Source organism: Marmota flaviventris, chromosome X (genome assembly GCF_047511675.1).
Source record: "Marmota flaviventris isolate mMarFla1 chromosome X, mMarFla1.hap1, whole genome shotgun sequence".
NCBI lineage: Eukaryota > Metazoa > Chordata > Mammalia > Rodentia > Sciuridae > Marmota > Marmota flaviventris.
In genome coordinates, this window is record NC_092518.1 from 64500055 (window position 1) to 64527677 (window position 27623).

The following is a 27623-nucleotide window of genomic DNA, read 5'->3' on the forward strand; positions in this document are numbered from 1 at the left end:
GGCACTCAATGAATGGTAAATTCCTCCCTTGTGTACTTCTAGGATTATGCTCATTTATTTGATAATTGTCTAAGTAAAAGGAAGAATCCCCTTCAAACGGTTTCAAAGGAAGGTTGCAAGCATGCAGGAAAATTATTAGGAACTGCTTTTACCTTTCTTCACATTGCACCTGGAGTCCCACTCTCTCCATCCCTTGGACCCTGTAGTGTGTGTGTGGCGGGGGGGATTTAAGCCAGGGCACTAGCTCCCTCTCAGGTCCACAAGTGTATAAGTTCTTTTCTCTTAAGTTGCTTTATGGGTGTGTCATGCAGGCAGCATGGCTAACAGGGCAGGAAAATCTGTAAGTATAGGAGAGGTAGCTAATAACAGTCTGCCTATGTAAAAAGCTGATTCCTGCCACACTGTTGCTCCTGTGCACTGGTAAGAGCAGGTAATTAGGGACAAGTTCTAGGGCAAATTTCCCTGGTATAGGAAATAAGACCTTAACAATTTACAGGGAGGGCTGGGTCACCAAGGGGCTGTGATTACCTGTTCCATTGCTCTTCTTTGGTTAATTTGTGAAGTCCAAGATGCTTATCTTCAAAGTTTCTCAATGTCTCTGTCATTGCTCCCTTTAATTGTAAGAATTTCCTCCCCCACCCCTTCCCTCTCCATCCAGCAGCCTTCCCCTAAACCATTTCCTCCCAGTCACTCCCCAACCTTCTTCTGAAACTCACCTCCACTTTCCTCCTAATCCCTCCAAACCTCACCCAATCCCAGCCCCAATCCTTCCCTAATGTCTACATCTCCCCCTACTTTATCACCTCATTACCTGTTACTACTCCTGGAATGTTCAGGACCCCACCCAAACTTTGAGCCCTTTCCAATTCCCTCTCACCCTCCACCATTCCCTTATCCCCCTCCCTCAGCTAAGCCAAGAAATAATTCAAACAAGGGTAGAAATTGCCAATGTTTATTGATTCTTTTAAAAAATATCACTTGTAAATGAATTTTATTGAAACATGCAATTTTATGCTAAAGAAAATCTTGATAAGAAAAAAAAATTAAGTGGATCTAATAGCTACGATTTTCAGTATTAGTTTCTAATATCTATTCTCATGCATATCGTTAGTATAAATTGTAATTGAAATAGCCCCACATAATGTAGGGGTTGGGGGGAGGAGGGAATTCATGCAAGGCAAATGAAAAAAAAAAAAGCAGCTCAAAGTCGTCAGGTTCAATCCATGATCCAAGAGGCAGGGTCGTTGTACAGGTAGCCTTAGTTCATAGCCAGAGGTTCAGTGGAAGATTCAGAGCAGCAAATGCTGATGACAGCTGAGGTAACAGAAGACAGGTTTCCAGAAGTCACTAGGACCCAGGATCTACCCAGCAATTATTTCATCACGACGTCTTCTATTCCATCTGTGCCTGAAGCAATTGTAGTGACAATAACGTGATGGAAAGGACACAGTGCGGGTACTCCACTCGATGTTTGGGTCGTGCGTTTCCAGCCAGTGGATTCCAAGAATCAGAGGGTACCTCGGAGCATGAATAATGTCAAACTGGAGCTCTTCAACATGGTTTCCAATTTTGACTTCAACAGGTGGTGTTTCCTTGGTTATGGGTCCATTAATCAACGGACGTCCATCAACGGTTTCGAGCATCAGAGGAAAGATGTTATTGCGGATGGGCAGCTTCTCTCGAAGAACCACGGAATGGTCAATGCTGTTTCTGTAGGAGCCTGAATCCACCATTGCTTGCTCAAAGAACTGTCGTCTTCCCAGTCGGATTTCAACAGTCAGCCATAGGGTACGGGACATGGATATTGGAAGACAGGGGGACGCATATTTGTAGATTGGCCCGCCCGGGGTCCCCCTTACCGCCGGGCCTCGATGTTTCCCGCCTGCTGAGCACGTTGTGGCTTGACAGGGCAATCTCTGGCGAAATGACCAGGATGGCCACAGTAGAGGCACAAGTGGCCTTCACGGCGGCGGGCCCGTTCAGCTTCACTGAGGTGTGGACGATTACCCACAGCTTGCGCAGGCTGATTTTCAGCTGGTGGACTCTCAAGCCTATCTCTATCTTTGGAAGGGCTTGCCCCTGGTGGGTTGGGATCAGCCTCACCACTCAGCTTCTCTTCCAGACTGATACATTGAGTGATCAGATTAGATAGGCTGGTGACTGAACTTGTGAGACACAGCTCATTCAGGATAGAACTGGCAAGCCCTTCTTGAAATTGGATGCAGAGAGTGCTTTCATCCCAGTTCAAATCTTGAGCAATAAGGTGGAAATGGGTTGCATACTGGTGGAGAGATCCCTCCCCTTGGCACAGCTGACGGGTGTGGTAGTTGGCATCTTCCAGGTTTTCTGGATTGTCGAAAGTATCCAGGAGCACTTGTAAGAAACTTTCAAATTGCTCCAGCAGGGGGCTTTGTATATCCAGCAAGGGCTGAAACCACCTTCCTGCCTCACCTGAGAAGCGATTGCCAATAAAGCTCACCAGGGCTGCTTCCGTGGGATACAGGTGCCCTCTGATTCTCATGTAACTACTCAGTTGGATCAGGAACTCAGGAAGCTTCTGGGCATCCCCATTGAAGGCTAAAGGATATTCTAGGGGGAAAGCAGCAACCTCTAACCCACTGGAGGCCTGAGGGAACTCTGAGGTGGCTGATGTATCCACCACTATTAAGCCTTCCAGGGACTCCTGGGGTGGTGCTGGGAGTTCTAGGAACTCCTGGGTATCTGAAGGATCCAGGGGCTCCTGGGGCACCCGAGGCTCCAGAGGCTCCTGGGGAGCTGGAAGCTCAAGGAGCTCCAGGTGTGCTGAGGTCTTCTGGCATTGTGGTGCCTCCTGGGATTCCTCAGCACTTGGGGCATATGGGGGTTCTGAATTCTGGGGCTCCTGGGACGCTGAGGTATCCTGGGTGCCTGAGGGCTCCCAGGGCTTCTGGGCCTCCTGGGGCTCCTGGAATGCTGTGGGCTTCCAGGTAGTGAGCTCCTGGGGCTCTGTGGGTCCCTGGGGCTCCTCATTCCCTGAGGGCTCTTGGAGTTCCCAGACTGCTGGGGTATCCAAGGGCTCTGGGGACTTCTGGAGTTCCTTGATCTCTGGGGACTCCTGGGACTCCTTGGTCTCTGGGGGCTCTCGGCACTCCCAGGTTGCTGGGGGAGCCAAGGCCTCTGGGGGCTCCTGGGGCTCCTTGATCTCTGAGGGCTCTTGGAACCCGTAGGTTGCTGGGGGAGCTGAGGTCTCTGGGGACTCCTGGGGCTCCTTGATCTCTGGGGGCTCTTGGAACCCCCAGGTTGCTTGGGGAGCCCGTGCCTCTGGGGACTCCTGGGGCTCCTGGATCTCTGGGGACTCTTGGAATCCCCAGGTTGCTGGGAGAGCCTGGGGCTCTGGGGACTTCTGTGGCTCCTGGGCCTCGGAGGGCTTTTGGAGGGGTTCATCCCCTTTGGCTGCACAGGCTCTCTGGAGCTCTGGGATCTGGGCCTGGAGGGCAGCATTTTCTTCCATCAGACGCTGCACTTGGGCCTGCAGAATTTCGTTCTCCAATTTCAGAGCAATATAGGAGGCAGCTAAGTCCTCTACCATCTTTTGAGGAAATGGGCTTGGTTTGGCAATTTGCTACCAAGAGAGATTGGGTGGGTGCTTGTAAGGTCTTTTCTGAAAGCCGCTCACAGGCAGACGTCAGGCTCCGTGAGTTTTCCAAGGGGTGGGGATTTGGGACCCGCCAAGGCTGATTACCAAGAGGTCACTGGGAGCCTCTGGAGCTCAGCAAGGGGAGGTGTCAGATACACTGTGAAGAGAGTGGGAGCTGAGGATCAGAAACTGTGGAAAGCACTCATTCAACATAAATCAGAACAAAATCTGTCCAACAGTGCTGGGTTTCTCTTATCACAAGCTCATATTCATGAACTGGTGCATAGATACTGGCTCTGGCCCCATTACATTTTAAGAATAGCACCTGACCCAGACTTTGCACGTCATTTTTGCATTCTTAACATTATATCAGAAGCAATTTCTCCATATTGTTTTGTTTTACATGGTCTTTAATTTCAAATGTCTGCCTAATACCCCAATGCAACACTTGGATTTTAACAGCTGCTTTCAGTGACTAAATCAAATATTTGAGCAATAAGGGGATTTTAGGCTCTGTGGTGGGCCAACCCAAAAGATATTTTTGGGTGACTAGGGTAGGAGGTAGGGGACAGCTCTTTCTGACACCTCAGAAATCATACCACATAAGTAACCACACATGACCAACCCCAGGAGAAAACAAGCAAAAGTTGACTAAATATATATACATGTATATATGCATATATATATATACACACATATGCGCTCAGCAGACACATGCATATTATTTATAAAATGCCTCAAAATAGTTAAGAAAATAATCTTTATAAATGTACATTACCATTCAGAGACTTAGTGCAGGAGCTCGGCTGTCTGCGTACCCATCGCTGAGGAGGGAAGTGTGTGAATGGCTGTGGAGGCTTGCCTTTTCTGCACACACTGAACTCAAACAAACACACCCACTCCCAGAACACGTTCCAACTCTCCTCTGTAACGTAGCTATTTCGAGTGTGGAAGAGTTTTTTTGACAGTACCTCACAGTTCAGAGCCGCAAGGAAAGTAGGATGCTGTGCTGATGTGAAGCAGCCTCGTGTACTCTGTCCTTGGTTACCTTAATAAATATTTGGCCAGGAAATTGGGAGTAATACCACTGCCCTTGTGAAAAGTTGCAAACATTTCTGAATGACCACAGCGGTTTGAGACTTGATTTTTTTATGTCTGTCTCATGTAACCTACGCTTACTTTATCCACACGGGGCCATTTGTTTAATTTCCACTTAGAGAGCAGCCTGCAGCCCTTCAGCCCCTTCCCCTGCCCACCTACTCAGTCTTAGGATCCCTTCTTGTAATGTTTTTTGGAATCTTTACCATGGACAGACCTAGGCTAGTTTAATAGAGTAAGAATATGAGGGAGGCCACTTTTTTGATGGGTACTTGGTTGGGGCAGTCTTTCATATCCCCTGGCACTTTCTGAATATCCTGGCCCAGGGTTCTCAGACTTTCTTGAGCCACTCTGGAGCTCCAGGCAGCACCCAGGTAGACTGATAAGGACTGGCCTCTTGCAAAGTGACCCTGCTTAGTACTTCACTTTCTTTTCTCATGCCAGATCACAATTATACCCTGGGCTTGAGCCATGTGACCATTTTAGGCAAGGCTCAGGGGCAGTTATTTTCATCTCAGTAAGGAGTGGGGTTGGTGGTTGTATTTGGCCACTTCAAATCACATATCAACTTAGACATGATCTCAAGTCTCCTTTAAAAATGGTCAATTCCACATTAGTCAGCATAATGAGATAAACTCTGGAAATGGAATAAGCCCAAAACATAACAAACTCACAATCTGGGCTAGCTGAACCTGAATGTGGAGGTCTTGAAAAGTCAAGATCTTTTTCAGTTTGAGTTTATTCTCTCCCTCCCTTTTAATGTTTTCTTTTCTAGAGGTGTACCATACATAAAAATACCACCATCAGGGCTGGGATTGTGGTTCAGTGGTAGAGCGCTCGCCTAGCACGGGCAGGACCTGGGTTCAATCCTCAGCACCACATAAAAATAAAGGCATGGTATTGTGTCCATCTATACTTAAAAATAAATATTGAAAAAATACCACCATCATCAGGGAATGATGTGCTCTGTTGATGCTAATTTTTCAGATATCTGAAGCCTTCCTCCCATTTGAGAAGCCAAAACACTATTGTTTACTTTATGAAGAAATCAGAGAGGTATCTAAAGCATATGTTACCTGTCCTTATCCACTATTAAGTAGATGATTTGAACATAATTTGATCTATTTTAATTGTTTGGAGTCATACTTACAGAAACCCATCAGTTTCACTCTTGTAACACTGTGTTACCCTCTGAAAGCTACTGAGAAATATGAAGCAGTCTGTCTCCAAATAAAAACTTACAAATTGCTATGTTTTCCAACTTCTTTTATTTTCTTATTCCTTTATATTTTGCTAACCTTTTGCTATCAAATAGCCCTTTACATCACTACCTATAAGCCAAGTATATACAAACTGGGTAAATTACTTAGCTGCTCTAGAATTTAGAGTCTACACCTCAGTTTATGAAGCTGTGAAATGGAGCTTTTAATTGTATTTAACTTTTCAGAGTTGTCACAAAGAGGCAGTGAAATGATGTATGTAAAAGGCTTAGAAAAATATTTGGCAGCTAGTGACACCCAACAATGTTTAATAATAGTGACAGTAATAATAAGCTGTAGTAGCAATAAATTCATTATAATTTATTCTTTCTTATCATCAGTGAATCAGAAAACTGGATTGGTGAACTTCTCGAATTGTGTAGGAGTTGAGCAAGGGCTCTCATATGAATAAATCTATAGCACATGGATTTTAAAGCATTGATTTTTTTTTTTTTTTTTTTTTTACCCCTCAGGAGCTTTTATCTTTTCTTCCTGGCTGGATTATGGATGATTTAGTTTACCAAAAAAATTCTCTAGAATCAGAACTGGAGGTACCTTAGCAGGAAGATGAGATGATTAACATGGGGATTGTGGAACAGCCAAGATAGATGTTTAAAAAGTCCTTTGACTAAAGCACTGAACATTGCCTTGCCTACAGGCATATTTATTCAGTGGGTAAACACAGTGAACTTTCTTCCCCCACTCCCCTCCACTAAACAGCAAAGACCAAATTCAGTGTCTTTTGGTACAAGTTCCAAACTGCCTAAACATCGAGAATTATTCTCTTTTGAGTGGAAAGAAAGAGCTATACTGACTTTTGTCAAGATGCCTAAAGTGGTTTTAATATCCTGAATTAGTCAAGTAAGAATAGGAAAGTAATCACATCCAAACTCTCTTCATGTTTCCCCCACACTTTAATCCTACTTCTTACACTCACAACACGATGGAATTTATGGAGCCCTTAGAATGGTTAAGAAAACATTTTAAGTAAATAAAGTTTTGTTAACTGGGCAAATGAATATTTCAGGGAAAAAAAGGCAAGTATGTTCAGTTAACAGATATGAAAAGGCTGCACAATAATAAGAAATGTTCATGCTCAGTTATGTTAATAAGATACATATGTTGATTGTTAGCTTAGGAAGAAAGAGAAGGGAAAGGCTGAATGAGTTGAAATTCTACTTCGTACATTCCACTAAGAAACATAATTTTATTTTGCTAGTAAATGTACAATCTGAACATTTTTAGGTTTCTGCAGGGGTCTTCATCCCCCAAAACTGACTGTGATGCATTTTTAAGCAATTCAGGCTCCTAGCTTTCCTTCTCCTTACCCTGAAATATAATCAACAGGACACGTTACCCCATGGGTCTCTGGCACAATGCCCAGCTACCCCTTGGGGGCAGTCCCACCCTGGTGTCTGTTTTGTTCAACATGTTATTCCTATGATTGCGTTAGAGTTTGCAGCACTTTCTTAAATTTAACCCATCATGTGCTTAGGACAGATTGAAACTTCATTATCAACAACACACCATAACACAGCACTGGGGTACTGGGAGTTCCTAATTCCTATGGATTTTGGAAAGCTGAAGAAGATCTATTCATGCATATGACTAGGATCCAGAGCACCTGGTAATTAAATGGAAACAGAGTCTATCCCAGGACAACTCTGAAGAAGTCAAAATTTGTCACTCTTTCCTATCCCTTTATGACATTTGTCATCTTCTTACTTTATTTCTTTTCCTATACTTAGGAGGTCTTTCCTCTTGAATAGCTGTCACTTTGGAAATGTACTACTGAAGTATACTATCTTATAGGGGTTTAAAAGGAAATTTCTTGAGGGTGTTTGTTTTTTTCATAGGGTATTCTGACAGACTGCAACTCCTTCAAGACCCTTCTGTTAAGAGAGATATCCTGGGGACAGAGAGATCATTTTGGCATCCTTTAGGTCACAGCATGTTTTTGGTTTCCTAATAAGGAATCTTGTGTTAGCATATTTGCTTTATGAGTTAAATGTTGAGGTTTCATTGAACCTTAGTGATGTGCTAACCAGGGTGCCTTAGTTAAGAGCCAAGGCAACCATCATTGAAGCCTAACAGGAGTATAGGAATCCTCTGTTATAATCCCACTCCTGGGGAGGCACATATTGTAGGGATCTGGCCTTCTCTATTTCCTGGACCCCTACTCTCTGGGCTTTGCCAATATTGGTTGACCCAGAAAGCAAAATAAGTCTGAGCTGATGGTACCAAGAAGGCAGGGATGAGAGAGAAGTTGGTGGAGAGGGAGGAAGAGAAGGAAATGGAGGAAGAGGGATAGAGGGAGAAAAGCAGGGAAGAGGGAGGGAGGGGAACAAAAGGGGATGGGAGAAGGAAAGATAATATCAGAAAGTTTAGAAAGAAGCTCAAAACTTGGCATATGTACATTTTGATCAAAGGTAAAATTTAAACTTATGGTTCATCATTTAAAAAATAATGTAAAAGGTGCTTATCTTTTGGATGCTAAGGCTTCCCTCTAAAGGACTTAGGTTATGGGGTGACTAAGGGGGAAGGTGGGAGTATAGAGTTGGATGATGCAGCAGGAGGGACAGAATCCAACCCTGCAGTTGTGCTGTGTACAAATGAGATAATAATTTTTAAAAGTGCTTGTTAAAAATGTGCTCATAGAAAGGACACAGGCTTTGAAGTAGGGCAGGTCTAGGTTCAACTCCCAGCTCTGCTTTTTACTAGCTGTGTGATCTTGGCCAAGTTACTAAAATTCTCTGGGACTCACTTTCCTCATCTGGAAAGTAGAAGATAATAATAGGTATTTACTGAGTTGCTGTGAAGATTAGAAATAACGTTAGTACCTAAAAATAGATAATTACCAAGTTGCAGCAAATGATAAAATTTAGCCAAACAAAATCCCTCTCTCTCAACTTTTTATATAAACCCAACTGATTGCTCCAATACATTTGTCTTTCCATAAAGTAAACTCACATTCCTTCCTTCTCACTCTTTCTACAGTAGTTATTGAGTATGCAAGCAGTTAAAGGTATTGTGTTGCAGTTGCTGCATGCATATGTGTGTGTGTGTGTGATGTGTGTTTGGTGTTTGTGTGCTGGATGAGGAATACAAAGCTGAATTCATCTGGAGCTCTTTCTTAAAGAATTTACAGGCGAGTGGAGAAGGCAAAATTCGTACATTAGTATAAATATGCAGATACCACTGCTGCTAAATGTCATCTGAGACAGTGACAGATAAACCCTCTCAAGGTGGAAAGAGTGAGTGAGCTTCTGCATATGGTGGTGGAGAGGAGTAGGGGGAGAATCTGGGAAGGCTCAGTAGAAGTGGTGGCTTTTGAACGGGCTTTTGAGTTGGACCTTGGAAGAAGGGTAAGATTTGATCATCCCAATATGGGGTAAAATTAGAAAAGTACATTCTCATCAGAGGAAATAGCAAAAACAAAGACATAGTGGTTGGGAACTGCAGCCTGTGAATGAAGAAGCAATAATTCAGCTTGGATGAAGCCTAGGGTATGTGAAGGAAGAGTATGTGTTCATAGACATAATGTGATACAGAGCTATTCAGACAAAGTTGAATTTGGCAGAGACATGACAGTAAATGTGCAAATATTTTAAATATCATTGGTCAAGAAATATGTGATACTGACAATTCCTAACTGCCTTATATATCTTGTTAATTTACTAACCTCCTGGTATTCATTATCATTCCCTCAAGAATACCTGAGAGGTTTTTAATCTGCTCTATCAACTGATCTTCCTTCTTAATATCTCAAGAGCTTTCTAATGCAGGCTTTCTTAACACCCTGTAATTCTGACTCTGATTTCCTCCCTGCTAACCCTAACATGGGCCTCTTGGTTTAGTTATTTCATCTCAATCACTTCCTCTAGCAGCATATTTGCATAAACAAATTCCATTTTCCCATTTCCTTCCATTCCATTTCTGTCATTATTTTGTTCTTTGTCACTACTGTATTTGATTTTTCTAGCACAGCTGGATTATCTGAAACTGAGTTTCTGTTTTTGTGTATACCCCCGACAGAAAGATAGTCCCCTACTTATTCTCTGATTATTTCTTGGCTGAAAGACTGGAGCAGAAAATATCATTAATGAGGAATCACATCAGATTCCTGGAACATTTGTATTTTCTTCATGCATGCCAGCAGAGCAGATTCTACCAACATGTGCAAATGGGAAAGATTACACTGATGAATTATTTGTCAAGGACTGAAAAGGCATTTTGGTTTTTGTAATTTTTAAGAGAGCATAGAGATTTTTTTTTCAGTTGCCTTTAAACAGACCATGTGGTACTTATGGGGGAATTTTTTGCTTTCAGCATCTGTGTAACTTAGGTATGGTACAATGTAGTCACTGTGCTGCATTAGGGTGACTGAAAAGGTAACATAGTTTGAAAAATAAAGATTTTTATTTAAAAAGAACTCTATGGAAGGCATTTCTGGCAAATTTCAAAAATATATTGTTAATCATTTCATTGTAACTGTGGGTAGTGGGGACAGAGGGGACTTTTAGTTTTCATTTCAAAACCCTCCAGTAGGCAGTACCATCCTCCCTCTCTGGCAATGTTCATTCCCTTCACATTTATACCTGCCTAGACTTGTTAGTCTCTACATTGTGCTACCCACACAGCACATCTATAATATCTTTGTTCTTGTGGCTATACCTCCTATCTGGCTTTCTACCTTTAGTAATCTGATCTATCTTTCTAACTCATCTGAGAAGCTGCTCTTCCAAGTAGTTCTACATGATTTCCCTAGTTCACAACTACCTCTTTCTCTATCCTGTGCTAATTTGCAAATGCAGCCACATTGACTATTGATTATAGTTCTCATGATCTAATTATTTCCTGTCTCAATATCCTCTGACCATTTAGAGAAGCTGTATGATTTCGTAGCAATTTCTCTGGGTGTGTTTCCTCATCTAAAAATGAAGGGTGTTGGATGATTTCCTCAGTTTCTTCTAACTATCTAGGATTCACATATTTGTGAAAGAGTTTTCGAAAATTCTAAAGCCCTATACAAGAGAAACTGATGTTAGGTTTGTACTTTTAAAATTCCCCATAGTTCTTACATTACCAGGTAAAATACCTACATCTCTGACAAACTGTACAACTCATCTTAAAGTTATTTTTAATTTTTTTTTAAATTTTTATTTTTTAGTTGTAGATGGACATAATACCTTTATTTATTATATGTGGTGCTGAGGATTGAACCCAGTGCCTCACATGTGCAAGCCACAGCCCCAGCCCAATCATCTTAAAGTCTAATCAAAACTCTACTGTTCTGTTTTGAGCTAACTTCCAACTTTCAAAGAAAAAAGGGAAACCTATTTTTCACAAATTAACAGATTTGCACATTTTTCTTCTGTTGGCAGCTATGCCTTTTATTCTCGAGCTGAAAAATCACTTGAACATATTTTGATTAAATGAAGAACTGGCATTGGTAACTCATTTAAATGCTCTGCTTCATCAAGTCTGATAATTTAGAAATGTTCTGATATCATATTTTGATAACATATCCTAGAGAAACTAACTTCTCAGAAATGATAAATAATATTATTCCCATACCATGAAAACAACAACAAAACAACACTTCTATAGTACATACTAAGCACTGGATACTATACTAAGTTTTTTACATACATTAACTCATTAAATTCTTACAAGAACAGAATATGGTAGGCATTTCCCCCTCCATTTCACAGATGAGAAAACTGAGGTCCAGAAAGGCTAAATCATGTGCCAAGGGGGTTCTATAGTTGGTAAAAAGCAAAGACTTCATCTCAGGGAGACTCTCTTCAACTCTGCCCCTAACTTTCATTGTGACCATGGATAAGTCCCTTCTCTTCTGAGCCTTATTTCCTATTCTGGAAATGGGGAGACTAGACTAGTCAGAACTTACCCATGGCTACCCACAGGCTTGATGTGGCCTGCAGATATTTTGATCAGTTTGTACTTATTTCAAATTTGATTAAGAGTGAGAAGATTCTACAAAAATAATCCATATTTCAATTTCTCTTGAAAAATTGAGAGATCTGGATATACTAGTGCCACATTCCTACATGGCAATGACCAGCAGGAACTAAATACATTCAGGGAATTTCCTTTAGCAGGGGAGCACACCCTTGCTTTCAAGAATCCTACCACTCATTACTGCTTTACTCTTTTGGTTTTCTGTCTGGCTTCTTTCAGATTTTTGAGCCTGAGTTCTAATCCCTGATATATAGTTTTTAAACTCCCCTCAAGCTTCAACATTTAATGCTTTTATGTGTAGTAAAAAATACTGTAGTTGCTACTAAATGCACAAGACCATGGGTGAATCCCAAAGACTTTATGTTAAGTGAAAGAAACCAAAAACCAAAGAGTGATACTGTTATATGAAGTTCAATAACAGGAAAATTCAATCAATAGTGCTGTAAGTATGAATAGTAACTAGTTTGGGGGATAAGGGTATAGCCATTGGGAAGGAGCACAGGAAACTTTCTGAGTTTGAGTGATAGAAATATTCCATATGTGATCTGAGTGACAGTCACATGAGTGAACACATATGTAAAAAGTCATCAAAGATTTGTGCATTATACATTATGTGAATTGCATATGGTATTTTGAGTAAAGTACTTATAAAACAATGTGTCCAGTGATTTCCATATGCTGGTTTTCAAAGGGTGGCATCAGAAAAATCTGACATGTTTTATTAAAAGAAGATTCCCAGGACCTGGGGAAGACTAATGTTCTAGAATCTCTGGAGTTAGGGCTTTTAAATCTATATTTTTTGTTTTGTTTTAATTTTGATTTGTTATGACAACAGAATGCATTATAATTCATATTACACATATAGAGCACAATGTTTCATATCTCTGGTTATATGGAAAGTAGTATTTTTTAAAAAATATTTTTAGTTTTTGATAGACCTCTATTTTATTTATTTTTATGTGGTGCTGAGAATCGAACCCAGTGCCTCACACATTCTAGGCGAGCGCTCTACCACTGAGCCACAACCCTAGCCCTGAAATCTGTATTTTAACAAGGACTGAGAACTTTAGAAAGGAGCCAGATTTGGTGACTCCTGTTTCTTTTCTCTTTCTGGCACTTTTAAATCCTGTTCTGAAATGAATTAAATTGTTGGCAGGCAGGTGGGATGAGAAGAGGAATAGTAACTCAAACTCAACAAAACAAATCTAAGCAAAGGTTTATTTTCTGGCTTGCTTAGAAGTATGCCTGTGGTTTGTGGGCTAATGGAGATATTGTGTGTGTGTGTGTGTGTGTGTGTGTGTGTGTGTGTGTGTGAAAGAATGAGGGAGGGAAAGGGAGAGGGAGAGGGAGAAGGAGAGAAAGGGAGAGGGAGAGGGAGAGAGAAAGCGGCTGAGAGATTTCTGGATTTAAAGAAAGATTAGTTCTAATACTTTTACAAAGATAATCAAGAAGATATGAACAGTGTAATCAAGTTAGCTAGACAACTTAAAGGCCAGAAAGATGTAAAGGCCAGAAAGATGTGAATTAATGGTCAAAATACTTATCTCACTCCTCATTCCGAGAAATTGGTGGCAGATTTTGCCCTCAGTATGGTGTTTAAGTTGTCATCTACTCTGCCTGTCTGCTTTTGGAGACCTTCCTACTAGGTGGTAGATTCAGTACCTGGTATCCTGCCAGAACATAAACTATCTTCACTGCTAGAAATTAGTGACTTTCTCTGCTTCTTTTACAGGGAGAATTTACATTTTACAGGGAGGCATAGTTACAGTATTCATTGTTTGAACACAAAGAGAGTCCTGTATGGTAGTGCTTTAAAACAGTAGCTGCACGCCAATTGAAGAGGCATTTTAACATAAAACTAGTTCTGGTGAGACAGCCAGGCTTTACATTGTGGATTCACCTGTATCTAAATCTAAATCTGTGGAAAATAGGCTGCATTCTGTTCTGAATTACTCCATGATGTATAAAACAGCAGTTTTCAGGCTGTGACTAAACCTTGTTACTCCATTTTGTAAAGCAGTAGTTTGCCATAAGCTACTCCATTTTGAGTTTGAGTGCTGAGGTGGAATGACTCTATACCTTGTTTGTACAAGTAAAAAATCATCTGCCTGGCACCACCATAAGGCATAAACTGATAAATGAATCATGCTAATAAGAATGACCACTTGTGGGCTGGGGTTATGCCTCAGTGGTAGACTGCTTGCCTAGCATGTGTGAGGCACTGGGTTCAATTCTCAGCACCACATATAAATAAAATAAAGGTCCATCAACAACTAAAAAAATATATTTAAAAAAGAATGACCACTTGTGAATTTATCAAATCAATCAGAAGCACATGGAAGCATGAGCATATTAAACTCATGTCAGAAAAACAAGGTACATAAGGTTATTGAATACACAAGCCCAAGCCTACCAAATGATGCAACCTCTTCACTTAAAATCCATAAAAGGAGGAGCAACCTGAGAGTGGACGTGGTAGCAACATGGTCATTCTTCAGGAACCTTGACCAAGAAAATCGCCAGTGATTAACCTCCAAATCTCTGTTCTCAGCCTTTAGCTGAGTGCAATTTCTCCTGCCTGTGATGATCATGCAAGCTCCAATCAAAGCTGATATCACAAGTTGATACTCCAAACTGCTGCTCTCCCTCTGGACTTTGACCTAGAATAAGTTCCTGTACTTTGACACCTGTAACTCTGTGCCCTGAATAAGTTCTTTGATTGAATAATAATCTTATCTGACCACCTACAGTGACTCTTTGCATTCATATATGTTTCCTGCCTTCTCTCTCAGTTTAGCCTTCTTAACCCCTGTGGCTGCATTAACCCTTTCTTAGACTTCTATAGCGTGTGTGCGCACACACACACATGTTAAGTGTGATGTGTGACTTGAATGTTACAGATATTAGATTGGGATACAAGAACCTGTGATTGTACAGCTTGTGACTACGAAGTGACCCACAAATATTTAGTGAACTGCCACTGATGAAAGTGGTACAGCCTATGAATTTATTGTCATTCAAATAATTTCTGACATTGTGGAAAGACACAAATGTATTTGGTCTACATTAATGACATAGCACACTTAGGACAAAACCTTGCTCCTTGCTTCTCATTCAGATATTGAATAATACAGCATATGCCTATTGGATTAACTGATGTATTGATAAGTTATTTTACCTCTTCCTCCAACCTGATTTTATTTTGTTTTTGATAATATATAGAGATTATAACAGTCACTATTACTTGAATGCCTGCTCTATGCCAGTCATAGTGCTGGCCAGATTCAAAGGCAGGTTCACTTTTCTACCACAGTAGTTAAGAGCTCATATAAGCGAATTATAGAGCTCATGATTTCAGGTTCCAGATTCTTCTGTGCTATATAATAGTAAGCTTTGTTTTCTAGAGAAAATAGCTTAGTTTTCTGAGCCCCATGGTTTTTGTCTAAAACATGAGGACAATGAATAGTAGTACCTACCTTATAGAGCTTCCTTATAATAGTCCTTATAAGATAGTAAATATTTCATAAGATTATGTATGTATAGCAATTAGCACAGTGCCTGGAACATAGGAGAACCTTGGTAGCCATTGTCATTATTTTGGTTACCCTGCCTTTTGTATTTGAAAGTCCTTAGTAAATGGTAAACCCTACCCCTCAAGAAAGATTATCTAAAGTTGTAGTTTACTATGAGTATTCTCTGATCACAAGTTATTCAAGGTACAAAATGTTGTGAGTAAAGTATTCTATTTTGTGACCTAAGAAACTGTTATGCTTTGTTTAGTCAGGTTTTAAAATATTTTCCAGGTATATTTCAGGTAGAATTCCATTTATAGCAGGGTGCAGTGGAACAAACTGTAATCCCAGCAACTCAGGAGGCTGAGGCAGAAGGATTGCAAGTTCAGGGCCAGCCTCAGCAACGTAGTAGGGCCTTAAGCAACTCATCAAGATCCTGTCTCAACATAAAAAAATACATAAATGAAAATAAAAAGGTATGGAGGTTTAGCTCAGTGGACGAGTGCCCCTGGATTCAATTCCCAGTGCAATAAAACGAAACAAAACAAAACAAAAACCCTCCAGTTTTAAAACATCAATTTTCCCCATTGGGAGAAATAAGCAAAATTATGGGGCATCTAAGACATTAGGAAAATGGGTCCTGGATATTTTAATAGGCCTGGGCTCAAACCCTGCTAGTAGATATGTTATATAGGAGGACATTCTCTTCCAGGGCTCTGACTCTAAGCATCTTTAATTAATAAGTGGAAATAAAACATTGCCCCAAATGACTAAGGTGTGGACTGTTATGTACTGGGCTCTGATGTCGTGTGGGGTTATTTCTAAATTCATAACTGCCATTTTTTAGATGAATTACTATGGCTAAGTTCCTTGATTGCCCTAATTCTCAGGTTATTTTCACGTAAATGGGAATAAGTAACTCACAGGTTCTGACAATTAAAAAATAAGATTTGCTTAGACTATTAAAGATAAAGTCAGAGAACTTGATGGGAAGCAGGTACCCATATTAATTACAGCAATAATGGCTATCATTTTAAGAGTTTACCATATTCCAGGAATAGTGCTCAGTTCTTTAAATGAATTATTTATTCTAATAGTCATAATACACCTGTTATGGTTTAGATGTGGTGTTCCCCAAAAGCTCACATGTGAGACAATGAGAGAGGGTTCAGAGGGGAAATTATTAGGTTGTGAGAACCTTAAACTAATCAGTGAATTAATCCCTGATGGGGATTAACTGGAGGCAGATGGGATGTGACTGGAGGAGGTAGGCATTGTGGGTGTAGCTTTGGAATATATAATTGTATCTGGGGAGTGGAGTTTCTCTCTCTACTTCCTGTTCATTTTTGTTAGCCACTTTCCTATGCCATACTCTTCCACCATAATGTTCAGCCTCACCTTGAGCCCCAAGAAATGGAGCCTGCTCTCAATGGACTGAGACCTCTGAAACTGTGAGCACCCAAATAAACTTCCTCCCCTGAAATTGTTCTGCTCAGATCTTTCAATCACAACACTAAAAAGATGACTAAAACAATACCTATGAGATAAACAAAATTATTGTATTCATTTTTCAGTTGGGAAAACTGAGGGTCAGATAGTTTATATTATTTGTTTAAGGATGTATAGCTAGGAATTAGGAGTAGTAGGTTTTTACATCCAGACAATCTTTCTTCAAATCCTGTGCTCTTAAATTAGAGAAACAACAGAGAATGTGAGACTAAAAAAATCACATCTAAAACATTAGGAAAATGGGTCCTGGATATCTTAATAGGTCTGGGCTCAAACCCTGCTAGTAGACATGTTATGTAGGAAGACATTCTCTTCCAGGGCTCTGACCCTAAGCATCTTTAATTAATAAGTAGAAATAAAACATTGCCCCAAATGACTAAGGTGTGGACTGTTATGTACTGGGCTCAGGGGAATTAGTATGTTAACAATTGTCCTAAAAGTAAATACATGGATATTTAAAGAGTGCTTAAATGAGTAAAATGCATTGTGCCTCTGCTTAGATTATTTTATACCTTTTCCCAACTTGTAAAGTAAGAATAACAATAAATTATTAAATATATTAGAAATTATATCAAGGACTGATTTGGGGTTAGGCAGGCTATGGGTGCTATACATGATTTAGTCCATTTAACCTCCACAATGAATTTATCAAGCAGAAACTATTTTTAATATTATTTTATAGATGAAAATGAGGTCATGGGATATCATGAGTTGCACAAGGTCATGTAACTAGCATGCAACAAAGATGGGATCCACATGCCTTGAGAGAAGGACTTGACATTGACTCCCAAAATCTTAGGTATCCAGCAAAGCAAATTTAATATCTCCAAAATATTAACATTTACAGAATAGCTAAGACTTCAATTTTCTTTCTTTTTTTTTTCAAAAATAAATTCAATTCATACTGCCTGAGAATGGATATATAGGCCTTCAAATGGCTATCCTGTCTCCCAAACTGTCTTTCAGTTTCACACTTGCCATTTCACACTTGACATCCTCTTTCACTAAGGAAAATATATTATTTTGCATTAAATATTGCCTCTGTACAGAGTTAAATAGTGTCCTCCAAAAATTCATGTCTTCTTGGACCATAGCATGTGACATTACTTGGAAATTGCATGTTTGAGGGTATGAGTAGTGAACTTAAAATCATTCTGAATTAAAGAGGGCCCTAAAGCCAATGGCTGGCGTCTTTATATGACTGCTATTCAAAGACATGGACATACATAGGGAAGATAGTCACATGAAGTTGAGGAAGAGATAGGAATGATGCACACACAAGGCAAGGGATGCCAAGAGCTACCAGAAATTAGAAGAGGCAAGGAAAATATTTTCCCTAGTGTTTGAGGGGGGACATAGTTCTGCAGATGCCTTAATTTTGGATTTCAGGCTTCCAGAACTTTGAGAGAAAAATTTCTGGTTTTCAAGCCACGTAGTTTGTGATAATTTGTTATGGCCAGCCTAGGAAACAAATATAGCATTGCATATCAAATTCTCAAAGAGAAGCCCCTGGGTGGGGCATGCTATGAAGTCAGAGACTCTTTTTGTGGGAGAGCACTGGGATGACAGGAATCACTAGAAAGGGTAAAAGGCATTGGAACAGGGAGCAGGGAAGGGGAGAGGAAAGACACCACCCACATGTCTGATTACACAATCTAATACAGGCCCTGTGGAGAGTAATCTCCAAAGACTCCTTCAAATGCCCCTACTCCGGCCAGCTTTCTGTCCTGTACCAATATGGAATCAACAGTGAGCAGCTGTCGCCCTAGCTAAGTGCTTATGAACTAGGAGTTGAAAACAACTTCCACACCCTGGAGACATGAGCTCTGCCCAGTCTTTTCCCTCCTCAGAAATCATCACTTGTAAGTGTCCTGGCCTTGGGGTGATTTACATGAGTACTAAAGAGTTTGGCAGGCAGGACAATGCTCCTTGTGTGGCCCCTATTCCTCTGTCTCAAGCAGAATTGGGAAATTTGCTATTATCCTTTAAAATTATCTTTTGTATTTGTTTATTTGTTTTGGTTGTTTGCCTTTTCGAATGTTCATCTGGATATTTGTTTTAACTCCCCCTCCACCCTCTGTTTGGCAGTGCCTCTCTAGGCTTGACTAAACCTGGCTTTGTTTTCTGCATCAGGTGATGTTTCATTTTGACTCACCACCCAGGGGAGTGGGGGTGACCAAGGGTGCTTAGGCTTTGCTTTGCATTTTGCTGACTGGTCCAGGGCAGGATGGCTGTTTCCAATTCATTTTACAGTTTGCTTTTGGCCTAATTTGCTTCCTGGAGAAAGAATATTTGTTTGCCTTTTCATATTTCAAATGCTTCTATACTGCCAGAACATTGGGTTGGGTGGGTAGCTGTCACAATAAAGATACATATATCTGACTTTGTTGTATTCAATTTATAAATCACAATTTTGTTGACCTTGTCTTCAGTGCAGAGATTCGCTGAGCTGGAGCATGGGTTTGTAAGGCAGAGATTTAAAAAATGATATAAAAAGATATTTAAAAAGATCTGCCAAATAGGAGAGCTAGTGATTTGTTAGGCAGGGTCTGGTCAAGTTGTCCTTTCTTTCCAATCTCTGCACCCAGGAACAAAAGCTGTTCACTTAATAATTTTGCTTATGATTGACTTAATAGTAGCACTTAGTTGCATGCTCACATAGACTACACTTTGTTTTGCTCTATACAAAGTCTATGAAACAATAATTTATAATGATGATTGAAGAACATAAACTAGCACATTGCTTTTGTCATTAATATTGTGATTCTAAAAAACATGCTCTCCTGGAGGGAAGAGTAAGAATTTTATTGGGTTAGGAATTAAGAAATTTGAGTTTTCACCGATTATGAACCTCCCACTGCTAATGCAGCCTTTTATAAGAATTCTGTAATATACTTTGGTGAGAATCACCACTCTTAATTTTTGTCTCCCAATCTCTTTTCTCTCACCAAGCTCAGGGCCTGATTACTTTGTGGAAATAAGTTTAATGGGCATACTACTGATCTCTAAATAAAAAGATCTCCATTTCAGTAATTATAAGGAGTACATAATTCAAAGAGTTTATTTTCTTTCTAACAATTTTTTAAAAATATTTTTAGTTGTAGTTGGACACAAAACCTTTATTTTATTTATTTTTAAATGGTGCTGAGGATCAAACCCAGAGCCTCGCATATGCTAGGTGAGTGCTCTACCACTGAGCCACAACCCTCCCCCTCTTTCTAACAATTTTACTGATATTATATTATTTTTTAAAAATTCATTGTTTTTTTCAATATAATATAGTCTCATTAAGACAGGAAATTTGTCTTATTCTATATGGTTTCTCTAGTTCCTACAATGGTTCCTTAGTAGGGATTCAATAAATATTGTACTTAGTAGGAGTTCAATATATATTTGTGAAATGAGTGAATAAATAAATCACTTCAGGAAGCTTTAAAGGTCACCTAAAAAAGTCTCACATTCTGTGACATCCTCTCTGACAAATACTCGTTTAGTCCTCCAGGAATAGAGAACTCACCTTTTACCCAGATATCTCATTTTAGTATTGCCAGAAGGTTTGTCCTTATGTTGAGGTCAAATCTTATTAGGTCAAAATTTATGAATATTTTCACGCCTTTGTCTTTATCCTGTTATTTGTATTACATTGATTAAGTTTAAAATTTTTGATAGAGTGACCCTTCAAATTTGTAAATACTATATTAGGATATAGATATAATTATATATTTAAATATAGATTAAATATATAAATTATTATATATCTATATTCTCCTTAAATCTTCTCCAGATGAAATAACCTTTAGGGATTTCTCAAATGATATGCTTTTGACTACCTCTCATCATCCTGACCATTTATTTCTGTCTCAGTATTATAGTCTGTCTTGTGCACAACGTGTTACAACTAATCTCTCCTTGGTAGATGGAAATATTCATTAGCAGTTCATGGATATGGGTGTTAAAAATGTTCCATATCTAACTGTCCTGTTTCATTCAACATTTCATCATTTTGTTCACAGGACATCATGAAAGACTTTTGTAAAACAATTTGTTAAATTTAGATGTATTAGGCCTATGCCATCCAACAAATCTGCTGATACAGTGACTCCATCCAAAAATAAAATGAGGTTTATATATGTAGAGAAGCAATTCCAGCTTTTCATGCTTCTTGCCCACTTTCAAATGATCCTAAGCTATTTGTTTGAGATGACTGATGCAAAAGTGTTTGGAAAATTGAAAAATTTTAAAGCACTCAGGAATTTAAAAAGATTATTTTAACTGTTATGAACTTTTCAGATATATTTTATATTTATATATTCAGATATATTTATATCTACACATTTCTCAGTATGTGCATGTTATATATTATGTAAATAGGTATGCGTACATATATAATGTGTGGTCTAGGTGGTATGTATGTGTTTTCCATATTTCTGGCCAGAGAATCAGTGGGAAAATTGTTAATAGTGTCAGTACTGATAGCAAAACCTTATAATTAGACTTCCCAATTAAGTGATTTAGAAAGATAATTAGGCAAATTATGAACTCTCCTTGGTCTTTTGTTTCATTATGGCAAGACACAAACTCAAAGATGTAACAGTACATGTGGTCCTATTTGGAACCTTTAAAAAAAAAACAATGATAAAAAACACTTTTTTCTTTCTTCTTTTTTTTTTTCCTCTTTAGTAAAGCACATATTCAAGAGAATACAGTCTGCAGGAAATCTGGAGGAAGACCTTCTATGCTCAGGGTCCTTGTCACCCAAACTTCTATTGTTCCAGGTAATACTACATTTTTTTATGTGTGAGTGAATAAACTACATTGTATAGGTTCACTTTGAATATTTCTGTCTTTCTAAGACAGGCAGAAATAAAATATTTCTGAGTCTGGGACATAGATTTATTAGACATTAAGTTCTAACCTAAAATGTAGGACACTAATAAGAGACCCTAATCAAATTAAACATTTGAACTCACTAAAAGCAAGGGCTTTTAGAAACCGATAAAAATTCAAGTGTGTATTCTCTCTCTCAAAGTACTACTGTTTGTTCTAAATTAAAATCTTTCCTTCCAAGTCATTTGCCAATTTGATTAGTAGTTCCCTGCCAGTTCAAAAATTCTGATTCATTAAGTACAGTATAAACACACCAGTATTTCATTATTGACTATAAAATTCAATGAGTTCAGGTTATAAATACACATCCTGTTCTCTTAATGTTTGAATTTTATTGAAAGTTAGTTTTCCTTAAGCTTAAAATTTTGGTCATTTTCATATTACTTTCTTAACATCTGCCATAATCCTATCACTTTTATAATTAATTGCTTACTATTTTTTTTCTTTAAATTGATTCTCTTCTAAAGTTCAAATATCTATTGTATCCTTTCCTAAACATTATATTTGTTGACATCATGGGCTTTCTGTGCTAGATAATGTTAAAGAAAGTTTGTCTACATATCATCTAAAATTATCTATAAATCACAAATAGTATACATATCTAAATACATGAAACCTTCTGACATGACTTCTACAGTCTTGACTCAACTGTGTAGGGCTTTTATTTATATGTATTCAGAACTTCAAAAGTTCATTGTAATATAGGTGCCAAAAACTGGATCAGCATTATCCTATGTCATGTATTTGTGGGAAAGAGGGATGAGAGAGCTGGCCATGAGACTGATGAAGGAGGAATTTGTCTCATCACTTTTCTCCCTGTGCCTCTCATGCTGGTAGTTTTAGAATTTTCTTCAATTTTCAGCCATCTATTGTATGCATGGTTAATAATTCCTTGAAAAGTTTGCTGGATTTTACCTTTTGCCTTGGAAGAGCTTAGATTTTAGCATGATAGAAACATTCTGGAAATATAATTAAAAAGCAAAACAAATTTACCTCTCACAACTGATATGAAGCTTCAGTTGTTTTAGTTTTAGGGCTCAGATGAATTGGTCTATGGCAGCTGCAGCTGAAATAATAATAATATTTAGGGTACAATTAGAATTGTACTGAACTTCAATATAGCTGATTCTCTTTTTCTGCCTACTGTTGGGTAGTGTTCTACAGATGTCTTAGATCTAGTTGATTAATAATATTGTTCAAGTCTTCTATTGTTGATATTAAGCCACTGCTTTTTAATTAAAAAAAAATTTTTAGTTGTAGATGAACACAATATCTTTAATTTATTTATTTTTATGTGGTGCTGAGGATCAAACCCAGGGCCTCATGTGTGTGAAGCAAGCACTCTACCACTGAGCCAAAACCCCAGCCCATTGTTTCTTTTTTTTTAATATTTATTTTTTTTGTAGTTGTACACAATAACTTTTATTTATTTATTTATTTTTATGTGGTGCTGAGGATTGAACCCAGGACCTTGCATGTGTGAGGCGAGTGCTCTACCGCTGAGCCATAAACCCAGCCCCCACACTGTTTCTTTATTGAAGGTAGGTCATTAGACTCACCACTGAGATGAGTACTGGGGTCTTCAACAATTACTATTGAATTGTCTCTTCTTTCAATTTTGTCATATATTTTGCGGTCTGAGGCTCTTTTGATTCTAACGAAGGACTTTTTGCTGACATCATGGGCTTCCTGAAAACATTTTAGTAGCTACATCTTCTATCTTATAACGATCATTGAACCCTTTAGATCTCCAGCTCTTGAGTCAAAATCTGACAAAAAGGAAGAAGAGCATTGTCATTACTCTAAAGTTTTAAGTTTACAAAGTCAGTTTCATCTTCAGAAAATGTTTATTTCTTTGTAGTTGTTATGTCTATAATTCAGAGTGTTGCCTGACTAAGGCTTTATGGGTCAACCTACTAGGCTGTCTTCAAACATGTCAAATGACCTTGAGTTCATGTGCTCCTTCTCAACTTTGCTATCTCTAAATAAAACAAAATCCATATTCAAGCAAGACTGAATTACCAATATGAGTATTGACTAGTCTTTATTACTATTATAAAGAATATTCCATAATTTAAGGTAAAATTTAAAGAAATACACAGGTTTTGGTTTTTATCAAAGATGCACAATGACTTCTTCACAAAACTGTTGAGACAGTTTAGAGGGATCACTACCAGTGAATGACATTCTTATAATGTTTTAACCAGGTAAACTTCTTTATGTTTTGCTAGAAATCTGTAACTAAATCCCCATGGTCACTTAATGTTGCTTCCTGGATCAAGGACTGAGAATATGATAAATAGATATGAAGTTTTATCAAATATCTCAAGTTTTATCTTGAGGGAAGACCTCAAGAAAAAACAGTCAAAGGTCTTCATGCCTATTGATTAGTGGTTCTCAATCTTTAATATATTTCAGAATCACTGGGAACATTTTTTTATAGTAAGGATTTCTGGGCCCCACTCGAAGAGATTCTGACCCTGTAGACCTAGTGAGGGGCCTAACAATTGGCATGTCTATCAGGTTCCCTTGTGAGACTGATGTTGCTGATCTGAGGCACCAGACTTTGAGAAACGCTGTATTTGGGCCACATATGTAAAAAAGTTTCATGGTATTTAGATAACATCAACATTTTCATAGGTTATAAATTAAATTCCTGAATGAATGTGACCTAACTTTCCTATGTAAATATATGAATATACTACAGTGAATCTAACTATAATGTGCATTCAAAAGACACTAATTAAAAATATTTTTTGAATTATGAGTAAATAGCAGAAAGATTAGTAGAGGGAAGGGAATGGGGGGCGGAGAAAGGAAAGGAAAGGAGAAATAATAGGGACTGAATTAGAACAAATTTTATTCCATGCTTTTAATTATATCATAGTATATTCTATTGTTATGTATAAGTAAAAAGAACCAATAAAAATAAATTAAAATCAAAATGTCACAGAGGAGAGAGATGAACATTTATTGAGATCTACTGGGTCTGATGTACTTGCCTGTTGCCTTACACAGATATTTTATTTAATTTCATTTTGACTTCATAATCCATACTTTTCAGGTTAAAAAATGGAACTTGGCCAATTAACTAACTTTCTGAAGGCCACAAAATTATCAGACCTGAGAATCTCAGACCTGAGATTCAAACACAGGTCTGTCTAGCTTTAAAGCTTACATGTTTTCTGGTATATCATCTTGGCAGATCCATTTAAAATTTACCTAAATATGATTCTTAAATTTTGCTCAGAGAGGCAGAATTTTATAGAGGAAGTGAAATTAAGTGAGTTCCAGGACAATCAGTTTCCATCCCTGACTCTGCCACCAATATTATCCTTGGATCAACCAGTTCACACACTCATCCACTACCTATCCACCTGTACATCTATCCATAATTCAATTTATCCATTCATTCATTGAACCTTTTTTAAGCATTCAGTATTTTATCCCTTCATTATATGTGTGTATGCTTTCCCTTCTTGGGCCTCACTTCCCTCGTAAGTGAAATGAGATGGTAGAACTTGATATTTAGGGTCTCTTTCATTCTTAATGCAGGATGATGTCCAAAGCTCCTTGAACAATAAAATTTACAGATTTTTCCACACAAATAAAGTTTTCCCTCATAAAAAATGAATTCAAAGGACAATTCCTGTGTAATTATGGAGGAACACTACTTGTATATGAAAAACATATACTGCAAAATATCTTGATCATTAAAATGGGGTCATAGTGGAAAACTTTGGTAGTTATAGCAAAGCTATTGTTAAATATTTCATGAAAATATGAACTAAAAAGTTACAAAAGCATAATTTACTAAATTCCAACAACTTCAAGTGCACCCAGACATCAAGGGATTTTTTTGAGGGGTACCAGAGATTGAACTCAGGGCACTTGACCACTGAACCACATCCCCAGCCATATTTTGTATATTATTTAGAGACAGGGTCTCACTGACAGGGTCTCGCTTTTGCTGAGGCTGGCTTTGAACTTGTGATCCTCCTGCCTCAGCCTCTCAAGCTGCTAGGATTACAGGCGTGAGCCACGGCGCCTAGCTACATCAAGGGATTTATATTGAATAAATAGTTAAAGCTAAATTGATAATTTGTGACCATCTCATACTAAGAAGAATTTGAATTTTCAAGTTCTTAAAATAAATTGAATAATATTCACTTCATTCTTTATGAAGAAGACTTTTCATTTGATCTGTAAAAGTCTTTTCTCAATCTTGTTCTGTTTTGTTCACTTTAAGAAAACTCTTCAGAGGATCACATGCAAAACAAACATGACACAACAACCAAAAGCAGCATAAATGGAACCATGTGAGTGGGGATTGTAAAAAGCCAATGATAGTCAAGCTTTGCAAGTGAATGCCAGATTTGTCTGGGATTGAGTTACAGCGTGAAATGACCTCATTCTTTACACAGATCTTGAGTTTTGGGTTAGGTTTGGCAATGAACAGAATAGGAATTTTTACCATATCTATCTCTATAGCTTTTGCTGGGCAACTTCAAAGATTTACCAGTCTAAATTAGTTCAGATTTTAGATCTTTGAACTTTCTTCTGTACTTGATGGAAGCAAAAATATTTATAAAAACTGTAATGCCAATCAGCCAAAGAGGCCCCTTCTTTGAAGCCATTTTTTACTACATTTTACATGTATCAAGATGGGAGATTCATTATCTGAGCCATTCCCAGAACTAGAATGATTTGCATAAGTTTGTGAATTTTAGCTGTCCTGTTTTCTAATAGCTCTTTCCCATTGGTTACCCTTCCAAAGGAGCAAACTAAATCATTCACTATGACAAAAGGAAGAATTTATTGGAAAGTAGATTACAATTGTCTTTTGACTTTGATGGAGGAGCTGTCACAAGAAACAGCACTATTTGAAGATTCAGAAACTACTTAGACTCTTGTGAGTTACATATATTTTTAATAGAATGTTAACAAGATAACTCCAGAGGAGCTTTGTTATCATCAATTGATAGCATAACCCAAACATTGTTTCTTTTTAAAAGAAATTACCAAAAAATAAAATATACATATTAAAAAAATTCTCTTTCTCAAAAAAAAGAAAAAAGGAAATCATTGTATAGATATGTACATGCACTCAATATAGCAATATAATTTGGACAGTATTATTCCTCAGTATTTCTCCTTTTCCCTTCCCTCCCCTCCTCTTTCTTCTTGGTCCCTTTCCTCTATTCTAATGATCTCCCTTCCATTTTCATAAGATTCCCCCACCTTTTTATTTCCTTTTCCTCTCTAGCTTCCACATATGAGAGGAAAACATATGGCCCTTGATCTTCTGAGTCTGGCTTCTCTTAACATAATATTCTCAACTTTCATCCATTTTTTCCTGCATATGCCATAATTTCATTCTTCTTTATGGCTGAATAAAACTCCATTGTGTATCTGTACCACATTTTCTTTATCCATTTATCCATTGATGGACACCAAGTCTGGTTCCATGGTTTTGGCTATTGTGAATTGTGCTGCTATAAACACGGATATGCATATATCCTCAGAGAAGGTATTCCATCACCTGAGAAAATGCCCAGTTTCCTGTCACAGTAACATAGCCTCGGGACAAATGCTGTAGCATTGGAGCTCACTTTTCAATATTCAGAAGAAGCAAAATGAGAACAAATTTTCACTGACCCTCAAAGGGAAACATTGGCAGCACACTAAATATTCCTTGTGAAATAAAACAGTTGGAGAAACACCATGAACTTCTATTGATTCAGTTTTGATAGTAACTAT

At 38.3% G+C, this 27623-nt stretch overlaps 2 protein-coding genes across 10 annotated transcripts in view; one reads left to right on the plus strand and one right to left on the minus strand.

Annotated features, from left to right (window-relative positions):
• Window positions 1-1848: 1848 nt before the first annotated feature.
• Rtl3 (retrotransposon Gag like 3) overlaps window positions 1849-27623 on the minus strand; it is a 37020-nt gene continuing 11245 nt past the window's right edge. For 2 of the 5 annotated variants that reach the window (XM_071606007.1, XM_071606006.1), the window contains 3 exons: window positions 23423-23632; window positions 22857-22929; window positions 1849-3773 (listed from right to left, as the gene is read on the minus strand). In XM_071606007.1, the coding sequence (XP_071462108.1) occupies window positions 1856-3568 (1713 nt within the window). In that variant the 5' untranslated portion in view covers window positions 3569-3773; window positions 22857-22929; window positions 23423-23632 and the 3' untranslated portion in view covers window positions 1849-1855. Of the gene's footprint in view, window positions 3774-4394; window positions 7506-22856; window positions 22930-23422; window positions 23633-27623 lie in introns of those variants that run through there. The other 3 variants (XM_071606008.1, XM_027932861.3, XM_071606009.1) reach the window with 3 other exon arrangements.
• Lpar4 (lysophosphatidic acid receptor 4) overlaps window positions 18688-27623 on the plus strand; it is a 95299-nt gene continuing 86363 nt past the window's right edge. For 3 of the 5 annotated variants that reach the window (XR_011705576.1, XM_071606010.1, XM_071606014.1), the window contains exons 1-3: window positions 18688-18838; window positions 21657-21751; window positions 23319-23404. The gene's annotated coding sequence lies outside the window, so the exon portion shown is untranslated. The remainder of the gene's footprint in view (window positions 18839-21656; window positions 21752-23318; window positions 23405-27623) is intronic. The other 2 variants (XM_071606011.1, XM_071606015.1) reach the window with 1 other exon arrangement.